This window comes from Suricata suricatta, chromosome 3 (assembly GCF_006229205.1).
Source record: "Suricata suricatta isolate VVHF042 chromosome 3, meerkat_22Aug2017_6uvM2_HiC, whole genome shotgun sequence".
Lineage (NCBI taxonomy): Eukaryota > Metazoa > Chordata > Mammalia > Carnivora > Herpestidae > Suricata > Suricata suricatta.
Window position 1 is genome coordinate 52,052,476 of NC_043702.1, and position 22,508 is coordinate 52,074,983.

The 22,508-nt window shown below is 35.5% G+C and overlaps 1 protein-coding gene across 2 annotated transcripts in view; it reads left to right on the forward strand.

The window, feature by feature from the left end:
- Nucleotides 1–22,508, forward strand: part of SESTD1 (SEC14 and spectrin domain containing 1) — a 128,949-nt gene that overhangs the window by 85,907 nt on the left and 20,534 nt on the right. For both annotated transcript variants that reach the window (XM_029934313.1, XM_029934314.1), the window contains exons 7-11: nt 1,684–1,797; nt 3,413–3,510; nt 6,286–6,341; nt 8,835–9,046; nt 17,273–17,395. In XM_029934313.1, coding sequence (XP_029790173.1) covers nt 1,684–1,797; nt 3,413–3,510; nt 6,286–6,341; nt 8,835–9,046; nt 17,273–17,395 — 603 coding nt within the window. The remainder of the gene's footprint in view (nt 1–1,683; nt 1,798–3,412; nt 3,511–6,285; nt 6,342–8,834; nt 9,047–17,272; nt 17,396–22,508) is intronic.

Consider the following 22,508-nt stretch of genomic DNA (forward strand, 5'->3'; position numbering starts at 1 on the left):
CCACTGCTGTCAATGTAGCTGCGTTCCTTTCACTCTTATTGTTACATATTTGTGCTTTTCTTCTTGCTTTATTGTCTCAGAAATTGGTTGTTTTTTTTTCAATTTTTTCAAGGAACAACTTTTGGCTTTATTAATTGCTTATTTTCTTCGAATTTATTCTGTTGTTTCCCTGCTCTCCCTGCCCCCATCTTCTTCAGTAGGTTACTTAGGTCATTATTCATTACCTTTTCTTTGCTAATATAAACATTTAAGACTCTTGGTTTGCACTTAATGCATTGTTATTAATAGCAATGTGCTAATAAAGTCTACTAATGGTAGAATCCGTTTTCCTCTGATGGTTTTATGAAGGTTTGATACCATGTTTCTTGTTTTTTGTTTTTTATCTCACTAAGATTCTCCCCCACCTACCTTTTAACCAAGCAGTTAGCATTTAGGGTAAATTTCCCCTCAGTTAGTGTTTATATTATAACTTCATATATGGTGTGGATGTACCCAGCTTTGCATGTTGGGTATGTTTCTAAATTTTTCATTTCCTTCTTTCCTTTCTCTAGTAGTTTGTCCATAAGTTCTTTCGTTGTTTTTGGTTTTTTTACTTCTTAAAAAAGTTAGCTTTATTGAGGAATAATGTACTTGCAGTAAAGGTCACCCCTTTTTAGCCTGCAGTTTGAGATTTGACAAATCCATATAGTGACAAATCCTTCACCACAGTCAAGATACAGAAGAGTTCCATCATTCCCCCCAAAATTTGCTCATGGCACTTTGCAGGCTCCCCTTTCACCATTCTCTCTGTGGTGCTGTCTTTTCTTCGTTTTCAGATTGTTGGTTTCTCTGTAACGTAGGCTCTTTGGGAAGTTCTACAAAAGTTATAAATTTATAGATCTGGCTTTTGTTATTGTTAGAGTGTGAATGGTGCTCTTTCTAGCTGAACACATTAAACACATTATTTTTCTTAGCATATCTGTTTTGGGGTAGATTAGAATTTCCATGTATTATTTTTCCATTAACACTGCCATTTAAATTATCTTTCTCTCCTACATATATTTTATTTTATTTTCCTGTATATGTTCATTGAAATTTTATTTAGTGCCACAGTGATCTCATAGTTCATCTTCTTATACTTAAAATCTTTTAAAGTTTAGCATTAAAAAATTATCACCTTAATATGTAAATTTTAAGTTTATGTTATCCTGAGTTTTACTCTATTAAAGGACACATTTTGTTAATATATAATCAAAGAAATGTTACAGAAACTTGAAACTGTATAATTTTTTGATTGCCCAACATTCATTTGTACCTGTCACTTTAGTATACTTAGCTAATTTTAAGGCCACATCAACTTTTTTTTGATGAATATATTGTATCAAAGGCATTGGTTTTTATTATCAAGAAGTTATTAATATTGATAAAAATTTGAAAATATTTAATCTGAGCTGCTAGTGTCTTGTTTTTTAAAAGTAGTATAATAAAGGGTTTAGGACAGCTTATTTCTTAGCAGATATCCACAGTTTATTGAATTGATTTTAAATGTTTTTATTAATGTATTAAATCTTGCATTAATTAAATATATGATGACATATCATTGGAAACAGTATTGTATATTTTAGCCTGATTTTATTTTCTTACTACTTTCATGGCCATTAACACTGGCTTACTAAATCTTTCTTTTCTTTTTTCTTTTTATAGGTTATTTTAGTGTCTGCCAATAAATTGACTCGTTATATAGAGCCATGCCAGTTAACAGAAGATTTTGGTGGGAGTCTCACCTATGATCACATGGACTGGTTAAATAAGAGGCTGGTTAGTATATTACAATGAGATAAAATGTTATTACATACAAATAAGACATATTTTGGTTACTTTGTCATTTTAATCAACTACATTGTAGATTGCTCTTTGTTATACAACTAAAATACAGTGCATATCACGTGATAACATAATGCTTGAAGGCAAATACTCTGGAGTCAGACTCATGTTTGCTTTTGCTGTTGTCATTTGTAGCAGTATTACTGATAGTCAAAATCATTAATGTTTTAGTAGAATAACAGAACATAATCTGAGAGGTAATCTAGTTGATGTGCCATCTTTAGAGATATTTAAACATCAGTTTGAGTTGCAAAGCAGTTTGACAGATTAGGGTTTCCATTTCTGAAGATGTATCTTTGGCCAGACTACCATTGACTACTCTGCATGATTTGGCATTGTTTGATTGAACTGGTGGGGACTAAAAAGCAACTTTTCATTAGGTCAATTCAGATTATAGTTAATCCTTGAACAACATGGGGCTTGGGGACCCGTCTTCTCCACAGTTGAAAATCTGTGTATAACTTTGGACTTCCCAAAACTTAGCTACTAACAGCCCACTGCTGACTAGAACTCTTAGCGGTTGATGAACATATATTTTGCATGTTATTAATATTATATACCAAATTCTTACAATACAGTAAACTAGAGAAAATGTTATTAAAATCATAAGGAAGAGAAAATACATTTATAGTGTTGTATTTATCGAAAAAAATTTGTGTATCAGTTTGGACCCATGCAGTTCAAAACCATATTGTTCAAGGGTCAACTGCTAATTTTATTGAAGAATAACAAACTTTTGGATATTTCAGAATGGATAACCAATTTCCATCATATTTGGACAGTGATATCAGACAAATAAGTATCCCCTTTATTATGAACAGCCTTCCACAAATCCCTTTTTAGAAATATTTTAAGAAACCATATTAAGGGGCACCTGAATGGCTCAGTCAGTTGAGTGTTTGACTCTTACTGTCGGCTCAGGTCATGATCTCAGGAGATTGAGCCCTGGTTCCTTCGGCTCTGTGCTGAGGGTGGAGCCTGGTGGGATTCTCTCTCCCTCTCTTTCTCTGTCCCTCTGCCCCTCGTGCTTGTGTGTGCCCAGGCACATGCTCTCTCTCAAACTTAGAGAAAAAACATGTGAAAATTATAACTAATTTATTCTTTCCTACATACTTGGATATAGAACTTTTTAATGTATGTAACCAGTATGGATTGGTGATAAAAAAACATAAAGAAATGTTCTGTAACTGGAGTTAGAAGATAGTACTGGTCTAAATCATGTTCGTGTAGTTAAAACTGTCACTGGTGCAGATGTTTCTCCATGAAACACAGGAATAAAAATAAACTTGTCTGAGGAATAAAAATAATTTCTTACTTTATTTAAATTTTAAAAATTTCTTCTCCATTGAAGCTATTCGTTGTTCTAGGAGGGGGTTTGTCTTCTCTCCTTTAATTTGTTGTATTTTGGTGGTTGAATTATACTAAGTGATATCAAGAGAGGGAAAGGGAATTCTTCCTGGCTAATTCTGTTAATATTAACTGAAAATCCCTATGTAAACACTAACTTTTGAGATGATTCTTAATATGTTAACAAAATCTCATGTTGTAGGTTTTTGAGAAGTTTACAAAGGAATCTACATCATTACTAGATGAACTTGCTTTGATTAACAATGGAAGTGATAAAGGAAATCAGCAAGAAAAAGAAAGGTAGGTGGCTAGTGTCATGCAATTTTACCTTTGCAAAGCTATGATTAACCTGATGAAGGGAAGATAACTCTATTATTAATGCAGACTAAAGAACTAAGGTAAGCAATTTTCCAATCAAATTCCATACAGAGGTTGAATTAACTTTATTAATTCATGAGAATTTGCTTTACATGTAAAATTTCTTGATTTGAATCAATGTTTCTCTACAAAAGACTTTTATTTTAATGTTTATTTTTGAGAATGAGCTTGTTTGTGCATGTTGGAGAGGGGCAGAGAGAGAGGGAAACAGGATCAGAAGTACGCTCTCTGTTGAGAGCCGAGAGCCCAATGTAGGGCTCAAACTGAGGAACCATGAGATCATGACTTGAGCCAAAGTTAAACACTCAACCAACTGAGCCACTCAGGTGCCCCTCTACAAAAGGCTTTTTGATGAATAGTAATGTATTTACTTTTTTCTGACACTGTTTGCAAGAACATGTTTTCACAATGAAGCCATTTTCTTTTTGGAGTTCCACTTTTCTTGTGAAGACTGGAGAAGCTTGAAGCTTGAAATAAAATTATTATAACCTTTTTAAAATACATTAACTCCTAAATGCCTACCTTCTAGAACTCTTACGTCCTTGTGAAATGTGTGATATTCATGATTTTAAGTTGGGGAATTTAGTGTTTTATGATACTGGATGAAGGGATAGTTCAGTTGTATTCTCTAAATGTAACTGGCTAGATTTATCATTTTAACAGATTTCTATTGAACTTAACAATCTTAACAATTTTCATTTTTTGTTGGTAGGCCAAATCCCTCTCCCCAGTTAAAAGCTTTTCACACTTTCTCACCTATCAACAAAGTGGTCACTATAATAGTAATTTTTCATTACGAAATTTGAAAGGGTCAACACTCATCCTTGTCTACATCGTTTGAATCTGACCTTAAAAATATAATGGAACTTTGATAAAATGCATCTTGTTATTTATTCCATGAATACAATATAGTCACATACCAGTTAACTGAGATAATAAGGAAGAGGGATGTGAGAAGGTTGGAGTTTAACACCAAATCTTGATTAAAGCAGATTAAAAATATGAAAACAAATTGTTTGAATGGAAATCTGGTTAAAGTCACAGCAGGCATTTAGGAACATTACTGCCCTATAGATACCATATAAAAATATAAGATATAAAATTTTTACATGTGTACAACTCCGTGTGCGGGTATAGAAAGCCCATATGCTGTATGTTATAGTTTAGGAATTGAAAATGTCACACAATTTGATTGACAAAAATTAGCCAAATCTCTTGAATTTTGAGTAGTCCACCAGAGTAATTTGAAGTTTCTTAAAGTTACAATCATAAGGAAAGACATCCTAAGAAGTTCCCTGCTGAAAGTGGGTTCATGGTCACAGCTTAATGCTGTTTACTGTGTTTCCCTCTCTGAGAATGGCGGGTCCTGAGAGAGCCTTGCAGATCCCAGATTCTGAGAAAGCATGCCCGTAAAGAAACCTGCTTATTTGTTTCTTAGAACTTCCTGTACGTACATGCCAGTGGGAACCCTTTTTCTCCACCCAGTGATATCTTGTTCAGTGTTTTGGGAAATGCTAATTTGCATGACTACATGAAGTATCAAATAAAATCTTGTATTTGTCATTTCCTCCCTAAGGAACTCAAGTGTTATTGTCTAGTCTTTTTTCAACCCCAGAAAATAAAGTCCCTCCTGTTAAAAATTTTCATCACCTTTTTAATGTCATTCGTCAGGAAGCATACAGGCTACACAAGAGGTGAGGGTCTAGGTTAATTGACAAAAGTGAAAGATTTAGAGTAGGACCTGTCATTTTCAGTGGCAAGGTCCTACGTAGGCTTTGATTTGCATGTACTCTATCTTTCCTTCATTTTCTGCTTCCCTTAATATGTTTAAGAAAATACAGGGCATAGTCCAGCTGCAAATGAAACCCAGTTAGTACAGGGAGCAGAGTACAGCCGCTTGGGGGTGCACACACACATGAATATCAGACTATTTGCAGTGCTCAGAGGCTGCTGTAGATAAGTAAATGTTTGACTGGTGGATGGCTCCATGCATTTTTAATGTTAACATTTCTGGGTTATATATTGTCACACATTTCACTTTGGAATAGATATACAGTGAGAATATTACTTAAAATGTATTCCTTTGATATATTTGAAATAATACTATAATAATAAACTATTTTTTCCAAGTAAGTCTATTTTGTGATTTATCACAGAATTTTGGGGGGGCTAGTATTATTTATCTATCTAATTGGTTTCTTTTTTAAATTTTAAGTTTATTTATTTTGAGAGGCAGAGAGAAAGAGTGGGGAAGGGGCAGAGAGAGAGGGAGACACAGAATCTGAAGCAGGATCCAGGCTGTGAGCTGTCAGCACAGAGCCTGACACAGGGCTCAAACTCACAAACCGTGAGATCATGACCTGAGCTGAAATCAAGAGTTGGATACTCAACCAACTAAGCTACCCAGGCGCCCCCTTTCTAATTGGCTGCTGCTGCTTTTTTTTTTAATTAATTTTTTAGCATTTTATTTTTTGAGAGAGAGAAAGAGGGACAGATAGCAAGGGAGGAGCAGAGAGGGAGTCACAGAATCCAAAGCAGGCTCCAGGCTCTGAGCTGTCAGCACAGAGCCTAATGTGGGGCTTGAACTCACAAACAATGGGATCATGACCTGAACCGAAGTCGGATGCCTAATAGACTGAGCCACCCACACACCCCAGAAATATAGTTTTAAAAAATTATTCTTTTGGTGTTTGCCAGGTCTGTGGATTTAAACTTTCTTCCATCAGTTGATCCTGAAACAGTTCTTCAGACAGGTAAGATGAAAAAATGTGTTTATCAGTAATAATCATAATCTAATAAACCAATCATATTGATTGGTTCATGAAATAAACATTGATTAAGCTATGTATTTTATGATAGAAACTCGAGGGGAATTTTCAGACTGTTCTTTGGTTTAACCTAAGTGTGTTAATATACTACATAATATTTTAAAAAGTATTAAGAATGATAGATTATTTATCCCTTGATATATTTGTATTTATTTGTGAAATAGAGATAAAAGTTTCTATTTCATTGGATTGCTGTGAGGATCATTGAATAGTCATTGTATTCTAAGATTGTATTTTAGGTATTTTCATGTTTTATTCTTCTAATGACCTCTTGAGATAATTCATATTATTTTCTCTGTTTTGTGTTTGAGGAAGCTAAGGTTTAGGGATATGAAAAACTTGCTCATGATGAGTAACTATTAAACTCTCACCATACCACTAAAAATAGATTAATGTTATCTGAATTTTAAGATGGGGAAACTGAAGCAAAAATGGCTCAGTAACTTATGCAGTTTACACAGCTAGTAATGCTGGAGTTGGGACTTGAACCAAGGCAGTTTGGTGTCAAAATAGGGTCTTTGAAATCATTATGTGGTACTGCTCCTCTAATGGAAATGTTTCCATAAGGAAGACATTAAGGGTAACAATTGTAAAAGCAGGAAAAATAAATGACTTTGATCTTAATGACTGTGTGTGTGTGTGTGTGTGTGTGTGTGTGTGTGTATGTGTGTGTATAAACTATATATAAAAAATGTATGTATATATATAGATATTTGGCAGAAGTCTTTGAAGCAGTTCTAATTATAAAACATAATGAAGAGTAAAGAAATAAATTCAGAACATCTCCATTGTATTGATTCAGTTGTGCCAAGTGTTTCAGTATGGTATAGATCTTCCTTCCTTAGAGAACAAAGAAATAATTGTAATCGCTGAATTACTTCATGTTTAGCAGGAACAATAGACGGTCAGTAAAAATATGGCTTACTCTAGGTTTAAAACATAATTCAGTGTTTCTGTTTAACATTTTGAAAGCTACTGAAACCCTTGAATTACCAAACTTTTCTATTTTGAAATTAACTTTATATGCCACTGATTTTTTTAATATTTAATGTTATTCACTCTTAAGTGTTTTTCTTTAACTTTATGTTTTTCTGTAAGTTTATTTACTTTGAGAGAGAGCAAATGCACGTGTGCATGTGTGAACCAGTGAGGGGCAAAGAGGGAGGGAGAGAAAGAGAATCCCAAGCAGGCTCCACACTCAATGTAGAGCTCAACATGAGGCTTGATCTCATGAATGGTGAGGTCATGGCCTGAGCCAAAATCAGGAATAGGATGCTTAACCTACTGAGCCACCCAGGCACCCCTGCTAATAAGTCTTAAAGTAAGGATAGGAAGAGAGTATAAAAATGGAGAAGTTTAGAATAATTTTGGCTATCTTTAGAAACTGGAAATACCTTCAAATCATAATAAAAATTGTTTCCATATATTTATTTATTAAGTATAATTTATTGTCAAATTGACTTACATAAAATAACCCAGTGCTCATCCCAAGTGCCCTTCTCAGTGCCCATCGCCCACTTTCCCCTCTCCCCCATTCCATATATTTAAAGCCATTTAAGTTTAAGATGTTTCCCTGAATAAAGATGAAGAGAATTTAAAAGTATCTGTGTATTTTTTTGATCCTTGTATAGTAATTGAAATAGTTTCACAAACTGGAAAAAGTGTGATTTATTCACTTTTAAAATTATTAATATACTTAGTTTTAGATGATGTACATTCTGCAATTTTAATTTCTCATGCATGGATGCAAATGTGGGCCTGCTATAATTGAATAACAATGAATACAGTTCTGACACTCATGTGGCCTGTCATGATTCACAGTTAATACGTTGTAGAGATTCCTATAAACAGATTATTTAAATTATCTTTTGTGCCAGTAATAAAGCTTTCTCCCTTTAATCATACATGTGTTACACCGTTAGCTTTTGTCTTAGGTGCTGTGATTAAGGGTATGGGTTAAGACTGAAATCCTGCAACATCCTGCTTAGTATTGATTAGTATCATCAGATAGAACATACTGGTTATCAGACAGAAATCCCAGAGTGTAATTGTGTTCTGCAGGTAAAGAGGATTGGTTTGGCACAATTTCCTGAGTAACGAATCCACAAATAACAAAGAATGTAATGACAGATACAGAAAATAAATTTACTAAATAGTGTAACACATATAGCATATACATTCATGATATATAATATATAGCATATATATAGTTTATATGTACATATATATTTATATATGCAGTGTTCCGCTTTATTATAAATTTAAAAGTTGCACTTCTATACTTATGACCTGTAGATAGTTAGGCAGGGCATATAGGAAGGTAGGTTCTAAAAATAATTAGAATGAAGAAGATTGATAAGTAAGAATTGTATTTCTTTCTGGATATTAATTATAACTGTGTATCTTTCCTTCATAAAGGGCATGAATTGTTGTCCGAATTACAGCAGCGTCGATTTAATGGCTCAGATGGAGGGGTCTCATGGTCTCCTATGGATGATGAACTGCTGGCCCAGCCCCAGGTTATGAAGTTATTAGATTCGCTGAGAGAGCAGTATACTCGCTACCAGGAAGTTTGTAGGCAACGTAGTAAGCGTACACAGTTAGAGGAGATTCAGCAAAAAGTAATGCAGGTAGGTGTTTGATTTGAATATATTTAACTTTTTAAACCTCTAAATGTTAGAGTTCTTAATAATTTTTCCTGTGTGACTGATTTTATACTAAGCCTTTATTTATACTATATAGAGAAGTCCTATCAAACAGGACTAAAATCACTTTACCTTTGTCTTTACAAATAGCATTTTTATGAAAATTATATTATTTCTACAGTGATGAATTGAGCTTACATCTTACTCTGTCATGAACTTTAAAAATAGTTGTTTGGAAACATTGTGGTCTCTGTATTCTTACAATAAATAACATTTTATTATTGATTATTGATTTATTCTTAATTTTTAACAACTTGTCTTGTTAATTTAAGCATTAGGGAGAGTTTTGCTTTCCTAGCAAAATGATGATATGTAATAAAAATTTTAATATTAAATTTCATTATTTTTTAATACTGATAGAAACCTTTAAGTATATTTAATACTTAGGAATCTTTAGTTCCTTTTAAATTTTTTGTTAAAACAGTAGGCTAAAAATACTAAAACTCAATACTAAGACATTTCTGTTACTTAGACCACATCCTGAATTTCATCTGTTGAATTTTTAAGAAGTAAATCTTAAATATCTTACTTAAAAAATCCCACACTGAAGTATCCCAATGTTTTTATCTAGATTAATTCATTCATTAAATATTTTTTAAGTGCTTATTATGTAGAAGACATTGTGGTAGTTTTTCTATAGAATTATGTAAAGGTAGATTTGGTTTTTGGTATCATTATGTTAAGGGGACAAAGTCTTTAGTATTAAAGGGTATGACTGAAAAGTTTTGGACATTTATATAGGAGGGATTGTTCCTCAGGCTGCAGGTAATCTAGGAAGATTTAGCCTACTTGAGCTTTTCCTCCAAGAATATGTAAAGACTTCACTAGGCACCTCCTTTAGGTTTTAAGGAAAATTGACATTTTGTGCAGGAGAAAGAATAACATGAATAAATACTAGCAGTATGAAATCCCAAACTCTGTTGAGGAAAAAGGAAGCTTTTTGGCCTTTGAATCATAAAGCCTGGTCAGCAAGTATGATCTCAAACCCAGTTCTTCCACTTTATTTACTGTGTAATTATGATCATATTATTCACCCACCTGTGCCTCAGTCTGACTTCCTTCTTTTTTTCCTCTAATGTCTGTTTATTATTTTTGAGAGAAAGTAAGTGTGCATGAGTAGGGAAGGGGTAGAGAGAGAGGGGGACAGAGAATCCAAAGCGGGCTTCTCCCTGACAACAGAGAGCTCGATGTGAGGCTTGAACACCCCAACCGTGAGATCATGACTTGAGCCAAAGTTGGATGCTTAACCTACTGAGACACTCAGGCAGGCACCCCTGACTTCTTTTTTAAACTCCCTCTCTTTCTTTCCCTTCCTTTCTTTCATTAACTAAAACAAGGGTAACAAGACCTCTTTATGAAAGTTTTCGAAAGAACGTAGTGCTTGATTCATGGTAGCTATTATATTTATCTCCATTGCACTAGAGTCTGGTCTATAAATCTGTTTTACTTGTTGGCACATTTTTCTATAAAGGACCAAATAGTAAATGTTTAGGCTTTGCGGACTGTACAGTTCTTGGAGCGCTATGGCTACTTAACTCTGCTGTTGTATTGTGTAGACAATGTAAACAAATGTGTGTGGCTGTGCTAAAATAAAACTTTGTTTGCAAAAGTAAAGGGTAGTCAGAATGGGCATGTAGGCAGGATTTTGTTGACCCCTAACTAGAACATCAGGATGTTAGAGTGAAAAAGACTTGAAAGGAAGAGGAAGTTGGATCATTGAAGATCTTGAATTCCAGGCAAAAGGATTTAGTCTTTCACATGATAGCCACATAGAAAGGAAAGATTTTCAAGCACACATTAACTGTAGATAACTTTTTCTATGTAATATATTTGTAAATTATAGATAGTATTAAACCCAGGTAAGCTCCAGCCAAGTAGCTTGAGAGTATCTTTGAAAACCATAAAGATAGAATAGCATAGTGGTGTATAACTCACCCAAGTGATCGGGTCCACCTTTTTGTCCTGCTTCCAGGCTGTTTACTCTTGGGAAGAAAGGGTAACTTCTCAGTGCCCTAGCTTCCTCCTCAGTAGACTGAGGATACAAGAACAAGAATACCTACTTAATAGGGCTGCTTCAAAGATTAAAGAAGATGATGTATATAAAATGTTTAGTGTTTAGCATATAATGAGTTTTCTATTAATAGTATCTATTATTTGCTCACTTACTAAAAAATGAATGTCTACAGTAGTGTGACTTTGTGCTAGGTAGAATACAGTGGTGAGTAAAAGTGCAATTGTGCCAAGTCCCAAGAAGGAGAGTGGTGGGAATAAGGGTAAGAAGATAATCAGAGATGGATCATTTTTCTGGCGTGCAAGACTTGATGGGGAGTCTTGTCTACTTGGGGAACACTGGGTTTAAGTTTAGGTAGAAAAGGGTTTGGAGAATCATGAGTTTGGTATTAGACATGGTGAATATGAGGTGACTTTGAGATACAAAGAAAAGAAACAGAAGCATAGTCCCAAACAGGTCCAGAAATCAGAGAAGTCTGGGTAGATGACATAGTTGTTTGTCATCATGTATGAATGGCAGTTGAAAGCATTAGTGTGGGTGAGAATTGCCTGAGGAAAGTGCTGAGACTAGGTGAGAAGAGGCCTTTTTAACTGAACTTTGAGAAACTCCAATATTTAATGACAAGATAGAGGAGCATATTCCTGAAAAGAAGGCAGTGAAGGATTGGCCAGAGATGGAGGAGAGAAGCGTGAAGAGTTCCGTGTCGTGGACGCCAAAGGAGGAGAACGTTTCAGGGTGGAGTTGGTAGCCCTGTGAATGCTCTAAAAGATCAAATAAGAGGATAGCTTTACATGTCCAGTAGAATGCACAAGATTGAGGCCACTGGTGCTCCCCAAGCCTGGGAGGCTGGACGCACACTGGAGTGAATTTGGAATGACAGTACAGTGTGGTCAAGGAAGAGTGTAGACAATTCATTGAGAATTTTGTCTCTGAAGGAACGAAGAGAACAGCAATGCCTAGAAGTGGTAGAAGAAGGGTGGTATTAGTTTGGTAAAGGCTGCTGTAATGAAGTACCACCGCCCAGGGGTAAGCAAATGACCTTTCCCTAACACACAGAAGCTTATTTTTCCACAGTTCTAAAGGCTGCAAGTCTAAGATGAGGGTTTTAGCAAGGTTGATTCCTTCTGAAGGCAGTGGGAGGGAAGAATCTGTTCCAGATTCTTGGCTTGTTAGTGCCCTATCTTCTTTCTGTATCTTACATTCCCTTCCCTCTGTACCTGTCTATGTCCAGATTTCCCCTCCTTTTAAGGGTGCTAGTCAGATTAGGGCCCTGACAACTTTATTTTATTCATTTATTTATTTTCAACGTCAGTTTAAGACCCTATCTTCAGATAAATATGATTATATTTTGAAGTACTGAGGGTAGGAATTTCAACTTAAAAATAATTTTTTTTACATTTATTTATTTTTGAGAGATAGAGCTCAAGTGGGGGAGGGGCAGAGAGAGAGGGAGACACAGAATCCAAAGAAGACTCCAGGCTCTGAGCTGTCAGCACAGAGCCTGGTGTGGGGCGCAAACTCACAAACTATGAGATCATGACCTGAGCCAAAGTCAGATGCTTCATTGAGCCAGCCAGGCACCTTAGGAATTTCAACTTTATGGAGAATACAACTCAGCCCGCAACAGAGGTCAGGTATAATTTTGTTTATCCTCTTTAAAGTGATATGGAAAACTAAGAGGTTTAAAGAACAGCAAGAAGTATCTGTTTGGAAGGAGGGGTTGAACATACAGGAAAGAAAGGATAGTTAATATTATCAAGTTCCTGCCAAGGTGGAAATGAATAGATTCCAAAGCACAGTTGAAAGGACTAGCTTTAGGCTTGGAACAGAGAGGACTCCTTTGTAACAAGGGGAATGGTGGGTAGGATGGAGCCAGAGGTGCCTCCGTGTAAGTCAGACATCATGAAGATGAAGGGGTTCCTGTGTGGTGTGTTCTTTTTTTTCTGTAAAGTAAGAGAGAGGGAAAGGTCATTTGCTTAGAGGTACAAGTTTGGAGGTGGGGTCAGTAGTGATGGCTGAAGAGGATGAGGTTAAAATAAAAAGTAGAGAGGATTCAGAATTTTCTTTGTGAGAATTGGAAGAGTAAAATCACCACACAGTTGTAGTTGTATTTTTAGGTAGTATTGATCTTGGATTTATGGCAGAAACTTTCTGACTTACTGTGTGACCTTATCAATTCTTAGCTAGATGTTGAGGTGCAGGCTGCACACAGCTGATGGGATCATCCAGTTTTTATACTTTGCTACACGGGATCAGTGGGTATGATAGAAAACAAAACACAGAGTGACACGTGGATTTTTGAAATGATGGACCAGCTCAGGTAAGATACTAGAGAAGGAAGGTGATGATGATATTTATGACGGTGTTGATGGTAATACGATTATTGTTAAAAGCAAATAACCTCTATTACAATTCATTTTCTTTATGAGAATTACACATTAATTGGATAGAACATTAATCTTCATGTAATGGTTCCTGCTCTTTCTTTCACAGGTCACCTTTTAGGCAAAGTACTGTTTCTTTTGCCAGAATGATTACATAAATGTAGCTATATTGTCACGCATATTGATCATGTCAGTATACACAGAGCATAAACTGTACAGACTATAGTCTTGCAAATTTGGGGAAAATGAAAAAAATTCATTTATATAAAGATAATCATAAAGTTATCACTGTTTATGTTAAATTAGGGAAAATTGAATTTTTCCAAATTTCTTTTTTACTATCTTATCACTGACAGCATAATGAAAGAGAAATCAGTATCTCTAACAGATAAACTGTATGATAAGTAATAACCAGTATAATTATCATTTATTCCCCACGGTTTAAATTGGTACCATTAAGTATTCATGTGGTATGCAGAGGTTCTCCATGCTGCTGCTGCATTTCAGAATTAGATTTTCACGTGTTTCTGGGTAGGAGCTGATGCCACTTCACTGAAATATGCTGTCGTTTTTCTCATTATTTACTCTGGCAGTAATTACTGCCAGCCTTGCAAATGTTATTTCTCAGATCATCCATGTGCTTTTCTTCCTTTGTAGAAAAAGGAGTCACAGATGGAAACTAGGATACACTCCTGGTTGCCTAAGTATAGCGCTGGAGTCTAGGCTCCCAGTGCTCCCAGTTCTTGAGGTCTGATGCTTGACGTCTGCATGACACGTGCTTCTGCGTGGTTTGACCCCCCAGTCTTCCCATATTCTCTCAAGCAGCTTTTAGAAACCAGCCTGGTTAGGGAAGAATGTTGTACAGGCACACGCACTTTTGGCCTCTGCAAATATTTGTCATGATGGATTTTAAGAGCACAGCTCCAAGGTTATACTTTGCATATAAATGTAACCATTTGAGGGGTCACTTTGATATGGATTGGGCATGAAACTGTTTTTGCGGTAAGTTAATATTCAGATTGACTGAGCAAGATGTCCTGATTAAAATTAAGTTTTATAGCCTAGTTGGGCAAACTACCATCATTAATGCATTTAAATAGACTTGTTTACTAGGGCGTCAACCTCAATTTGCATCATTTTTATTAGAAATATTCATACATTTACTGTGTCTACATTACTGATGTTGCAAACTAAGGAAAATTACTTTCAGCATACATTAAAACTACATGTACATTTGACTGTGTAATATTTTTTGCATCAAGGGTTATGTTTGCTTTATTTAAACCTTACTTTTAAATTTATGGCTCTTTGGAGATTCCATGCTAATGAAATGTTTTTCCCTAGTTATCATGATTTATATTAATTTGCTTCTTTTGTTTGTAGACTATTCTAAAATCAGTGTTCATATGTTTAAATAATATGTTAGGTTTTTAAAAATAACATATAACACTATATTAATTAGTTAAAAACTTTTGAGAGGCTTTCATTCTACTCGTACCCATTTTATATTTGTCTTTAAATCTGTATTCGTAATACATAGCAATCAATGAGAATTGAGTTCCAAAAAGGAAATGGAAATTATTTCAAAATGTTTACATAAACTTCCTTAAGACTTATTCTTTTTATTCCTTTTTAAAAATGTTGAATAAAACGTTTCAGGGACATCCTTAAGGAATTCAGGGATCTTCCTATAAAATGCAGATGTGAAACTTTATAAAGACTGAATGGCCACACATCAATAAGAGAAAGGATAAAATCTATATGATCATTTCAATAAATGCAGGAAGAAAATTTGACAGATATAACATCCATTAATGGTAAAAACCGCAACAAAGCAGGTCTAGAGAGAACTTACCTCAATGTAATAAAGGCAGTATATCAAAAACCCACAACCACAACTCAATGGTGAAAAACCTGAAAGTTTTCTCCTAAGGTCAGGAACAAGACCAGGATGTCACTTTCAGCACTTTTATTCAACACAAGTCCTAGCCACAGGAATTAGACAACATAAATTGGTAAGGAAGAAGTGAAATACTATTTGCAGATGACTTGACACTCTATATAGGAAACCCTAAAGACTTCACCAAAACACTATTAGAATTGATAACCAAATTCAGTAAAGTTGCAGGATATAATATCAATGTACAGAATCTGTTGCATTTCTATAATCTAATAATGAAGAAATGGAAAGGGGAAAGGAAGAAAACAAGCCCATTTACAGTTGCACCAAAAACAGTAACAGTAAAATGTCCATGTAGTTTTTAGTGTGTATGTTTCTGGGTAAAGAGTTAACATACTTCTTTTCTCTTTCTGCATGTGATTTTGATCTTTGCTTAATTAACTGTCTAGCTCTCTTTCCTTGAAAACACGTGGAATTTAGAATGTCAACTGTGTTTCGTGGGCAACATAGCTTTTATAGTAAAAATTATTCTGGGTCTGGACAGGGAGAACTACTAATACTTGATGGAAGGAGTAACTTTGGGCATTCTTAAATTCAAGACTTTTTAAAAAGTTTTATTTCATTTTTGGGAGAGACAGTGTGTGTGTGTACACAAGTGTGGAAGCAGGGGAGGGGCAGAGAAATAGGGGGAGAGAGAGAGAGAATGAATGAATGAATGAATCCCGACCAGGTTCCATGCTGTCAGCATAGAGCCCGTTGCAGAGCTCTGTGTCAGCAACGGCGAGATCATGACTTGAGCTGAAATCTAGAGTCAGACATTTAACTGACTGAGCCACCCAAGTGCCCCAAGTTTTGATGCCAGCGTGCCCCCCAAATATGTCCCATATAACTATCCTCTCCTTATGCCTGAACCGTTAGTCTGCTTCAGAGACTTGGCAGAAGAAAAACGCTGCTCTGGCAAATTTAGTTTGTCACCTTAAATCCTACTGAGTGGTACCAGTGGGACCTCATATGGTCTGTGGGTCTGCATGTTTAGTTCGTCCCAAGACCCTCTAGGGTACTCCAGTAGTGTAACTCTGCAGTTAGTTTTTAATTTTCAAAGAGAAAAAATAGTATTTTAGCTTCATATTAGTTACTTAATTCATTTAGTTTTATCCGTACTTTGAGAAGAACATTAGGCTATGAGTCAGGACACATGGCTTTTAGTGTCCTAGGTTTTTAATGATGGATTATATTACCTTGGACAAGTCACTTAATCTCTGAAACTCAGTTTTCTTAAGTGTTAGATAAGAAATTTGACCAATGTCCTTTCTGATATCATTTGCAATTCTAAGTCCTATAGTTCTCTTACTTCCTTATCATAAGTTAATTTTTAATCCTCTTTTATGGAGGCATTCCTCATTTCTTTTAGCCTGGCAGATGATCAGATAGCTGAAAGCCTAAGGTATATTCTTTCAAATTTTAGTTTTGGAAAAGTTGTCAGATTATAGCCATATACTTCCAAAAGAAATGTTTACTGCCTTTACAATAGAATTTAAAGGAATTTTTTTAATGTTCATTTATTTTTGAGACAGAGACAGAGCGTGAGTGGGGGAGGGGGGAGAGAGAGAGGGAGTCCCAGAATCGGAAACAGTATCTGAGCTGTCAGCATAGAGCCCAGTGCGGAGCTTAAACCCACGAACTGGGAGACCATGACCTGAGCTGAAGTTGGACGCTTAACCGACTGAGCCACCCGGGCACCCAGAATTTAAAAAATTTAAATTAAAAAATACTTGAGGAACTTTGGGAGGAGAAAACAGTGAATGTTTGGAAAGCTTTTGATTGTTTTCAAATTTCATCTCGACTTTCACTTATAGGTTGTGAACTGGCTTGAAGGGCCTGGATCAGAACAACTACGAGCCCAGTGGGGAATTGGAGACTCCATCCGGGCCTCCCAGGCACTGCAGCAGAAGCACGAGGAGATCGAGAGCCAGCACAGTGTGAGTGATTTTCCTCTGCAAGTTATAGTGCTGTGATTACAGCGCATAGTCAGTAGCATGTGTGGTATTAAGGGATAAGCTGCTGTAAACTTCAGTACAGGGATATAAAGTGCAGTGTGTTGAATATTCAGAGGCCATAAGGTACATTTTCACCACTTAATATGTATTCATTGAACGTGTAGTTTTGCTCTTGGATCTAATACAGTTTAATTGTATATTTTTATAGAAACAATTCATGCAAACTTTTTTTTAATTCATGGGATAAAAATTACAGTGACAGAATAAAGAATGGTAGTACAAAAATAGAATCTTCATCTATAGTCCTGCGACAGGAACTATGATCCTTAAATCCTCAGGGAGCCCGTCCCTGTCTTATTAGGGAATATACAGTACAGTTAATGCCTGTGAGTAATTCCAGAATTGTTGCAGTAATCACAGCTGATGGAGAATGTTGCAGAGGGTGCAGGATATCTTTCCATTCTTTGTGCATTTAGAGGCTCTCAACTGTCTCTGTGAAGGGGATGATCAAACAAAAAACAGTTACACAATTAGAAACTAATCTATAGGCAGATTATAGATAATAGTTCAAAAGGTTTTAAAATTTAACAACTCCTGGGTATGGACAAAGTTCATATATGGTAAGCCCCTGGTTTGTTACAGTTAGCTCTTAATTATTGAAAAAGTGATCATCTAGTTGTGGATCAATTGGCTCACCCCTTTTCTTCCTCAAGTCCTATTTCTTAGGGTAATTTCAATAGGTTGACTAGAAAATTGAAAACATAAACTGAAATTCATTAATTTCTTCTACCTCTGTAGGTTATCTGGCTTAAATTGATTAGTTTATACACACACGCATGCACACACACACACACACACACACACACACACACACACACACAAGCATTCAACCTTACATATAATATGAAGAAGAAAACATCTTTGCCCTAAATAAGTAATAAAAGAAGCCAGCACCACCCCTCTGCGCCTCCCCAAAAAGACAAATCCAAGTGATCAGAACACACTCTTGATTGGATTTATGTGTTAATTGGAGAATAAAAAGGTCACGGGTTCAGGGATGCCTATAGCATGAATCCTGATCACTAGGATTGAAATGCACAGTAATAGAGAACTGAAAAAAATTGACCAAAATAATTTTAAACTTTGGGCCCAGATGAGATTTATGGATTATCTGAGCATTTAATTTTTTTCTTTCACCTTTATCTTTCCCAGTTGAAGTGGGATATAAAAATTGTATAGTTTTAGGGGCACCTGGGTGGCTCAATTGATTAAGCGTCCAACTTCAGCTCAGATCATAATCTTATGGTTCGTGAGGTCAAGCCTCACGTCAGGATCTATGCTGACAGCTTGGACCCTGGAGCCTGCTTCAGATTCTGTATCTCCCTCTCTCTGCCCCTCACTCACTCACTGTCTGTCTGTCTGTCTGTCTGTCTCTCTTAAAAATAAATCTTAAAAAAAATTTAAGAAAAATTGTATAATTTCAGTTTGGGCACCTGAGTAGCTCAGTTGGTTAACCTCCTGATTCTTGATTTCAGCTCAGGTAGTGATCTCTCGGTCTGTGAGTTTAAGCTCCGCATTGGGCTCTGTGCTGACAGTACAGAGCCTGTTTGGTATTCTCTCTCTCAAAATAAACAAATAATGTTTTAAAAATTGTACCAATATATGTATATTTTAACTAAATGAGATTAAAGAATAAATGTTGAATATGCTTTTCTCAGGAATAAATTTGAATTGTTGACCAACCATTGTCTCTTTACTACAGATGTATTTTAACAACATCTGACATAATTATTTTCCTTTGTAATACATACCATTCAGTTTAGTTCCTTATATTGTTTTCATTATAATATTCCCCAAATTAGCTTTACTAATTTACAATATTGGCAGATAAAATACACACTGTACTCTGTAGAATTTGTAATCCCACTGACAGAATAATGTATAAATAAGAGATATCACAAGATTTGGATTTGGAATTATCTAAAGATAGTGTATATATTGTCAGAAATTTCCCTAATTAGTACTTGTTAGAGATTTAAAAATGAAATCCTATAATTTAAAGAAATCTGTATATTTTATGGATTTCACGGTTCCAACATAATTTTTTTTAGTGCTAAAAAATTTGAATGATTTATTTAGCTTATAACCTCTGATGTTCTTGGTACTCTTTAAATAACTTAATGCTGTTGATTTTTTTTGACATAGACTGTGACTCATTTGAACCCTGTGGATTGTTCTGGAGCATGTTACTATAGTATAACTCTATCCTATAATTTGTCCCCCTTATAGTTCCTGAGAACAGTATTTGCTGTAGAACATTCTAGACTTCATCTAGAGGATTTCATTATGAGAGTATCCACAAAGTCTTTAAAATAAAGATATATGAGATATGAGGGTCCTAAAGATAGGATTTATCTATATTTTATTATTTTTAAAGATGTCTGTTTTTGTATTTTTATTTATGAAGTTTAAATCAATTTAAAGAAACACATTGCTAGGGTGCCTGGGTGGCCCAATTGTCAGGCATCCAACTCTTTGGTTTTTCTTAATGTTTGTTTATTTTTTGAGAGAGAGCGTGCAAGCAGTGGAGGGGCAGAAAGAAAAGAAGACACAGAATCTGAAGCTGGCTCCAGCCTCTAAGCTGTCAGCACAGAGCCCAGTGTGGGGCCCCAACTCATGAACCATGAGATCATGACCTCAGCTGAAGTTGGCTGCTTAACCAACTGAGCCACCCAGGCAACCCAGTCTTCTAGATTTTTCTAATAATACCATCACCTTATTTTTATACATTAAGAAACTGGGAGACAACATTTTTTAATCAGTGGGTAGGTGGGCTGATACTTACAAAATCCTTTTTTCTCTGTCTGCATCTCTGTATGTCTTTTTCTGTCCCTTTCTGTATTTCTCTCTGTCTTGCTCACTAGCTCACTCTCAGAAAAAGTTACTTAATTTCTTGGATGTGCTTAAGATAATAGGTAATAGCATTTTTTTCCATTTCTGACCTCTTAATACTTGTGGACATATACACATATATTGATGTTTGCATTTATAGACATGGTGCTGAAAGAAAAGAAACCTTGATGATTTATTATGGATCTCATTTCCTTAAATGATGTATGACCATCAGTTTCAAAATTGGGAGGTGGGCCAAAATTGGTTCGGAGTATAGAAGAAATAGGATTGGCCATGAGTTGATAGTTACTGAAGATAGATGGCACAAAGAGTCCATTATACTGTTATTTGCAGTTTTTAATATATTGGAAATTTTTCATTCTAAATGTTTACAAAAGAGAATTGCACTTTTTTAACCAATAGATGGCACTACATTGTCACCTTGAGAATAGGTTGTTTGATGCAGGATGAGTATATTAGCTTATGATGTTCTGATCTTTTATTAAAGTGTTCTTTTTCTCTTTGTAAATAAAAGCATATATGCAAAAATATAAATCTCTGAAGCTTTAGGATTCTGTTTGTATCCCCCATCTCACAGTGTTGATTTTTGGTCTCCAAAGAGAAGACTCCTGTGTTGTGTCTCCTACTAAGCAGCAAAATAGATGTCCATGAAGAGTGAACATATTAGCCTTCAGTGAGCTGGCAGCGTTTCTCTCCTCCTAGATTCGAATTTGTATTTCTTGGCAAAAGCATAAATACCCATTATTTCATCTGCTGTGCATCATCACCAATTACCACATGATTCCAGTGTCAATCCTGATGACTACCTCTGTCCTAGTATGTTGAGCATTCAAGCTTATTCCTTACCTGCCATCTCCATGCAAATTACAATATCTTGGAATTGATGGTTTTTTTTTAATGAAGTAATACTTTTCTGTGCAGTTAAAAGAGGTAGACCAGAAGATGTCCAAAACCAAACTGAATGCAGCCTATTTATCCAATGTTCTATAAATTTTATATTCTCCTATTTCCTAGAAAGAAACATTTTGATTAATTTGGAGAGAGTGCACATGGACGTGTGCCAGAGGGGTTTTTGTTTGTTTGTTTGTTTGTTTGTTTTTTGGTCCTTACATCTTGGGAGACTTAATATTTTTAGGAAAATTGCAGTTCCTAATATGAGTTTCTTTAATATCAGGTGTTAATTTCATGAACCAGACTAGTTTTTAAATTGTTTACATTCTTCTTCTGGTTACTAGGTCCTTTATTTTACAAGTTCAAATTAGGGAAAAAAATCAACTTCTTGAGCCCTAGTGGTCATAGGAGTCAACTGAAGTGATTGTTAAACTGCCTGTTGCAGAGCCACATACCCACAGACTCTGATTTAGTAGGTCGGGGTGGAACTTAGGTTTTCTTAAGTTATTTTTTTTTATGTTCATTTTTGAGAGAGAGAGAGCAAGCAAGCATGAGTGGGGGAGGGGCAGAGAGAGAGGGAGACACAGAATCCAAAGCAGGCTCCAGGCTTCAGGGTGTCAGCACAGAGCCCAATGTGGGACTCAAACTCATGACCCATGAGATCATGACCTGAGCCAAAGTTGGGCACTTAACTGATCGAGCCACTCAGGTACCCCATTGTAATGTAGATAGTTCTCACTGTAAGTAGTACTGATCCAGGATGCCAGTCCTTTAGTTTACTATTTTTCTCTGTATCATAACTGTTACTTTTTCAGAGAATTGGTTCTGTTTATTTAGAGCATAAACTAAATTTGCAAGTATTATGGAGAAGATTACGAAATTCCTTTCTATTTGACAGTACTCTCATGATCTTTTGGGACTCCAATGATTAGGATTCCTCTTCAATAAATCACCGAGTTCTTTAAGTCTTGTATTGTGATCTTTTTGCCTTTGTTTCCCTCCTTTTTTCTGTTTTCTTATTCTTAATAACGTTATCTTTTGTATTGCTGATTCACTGCCCTGCTTCATCCGTTCTTGCTGTCGTGGCATCTATTTGAGATTGCATCTTGGTTATAGCATTTTTAATTTTGCCCTGACTAGATTTTATTTTATTTTTTTATCTCCACATAAAGGGATTCTGTAGTGTCTTCTGTGCTTTTTTCAAACCTAGCTCGTATTCTTATTATCATGGTTCTAAATTCTTGTTTAGAAATCTGACTTATATCTGTGATAAGTGCCTGGTTGTCATTTC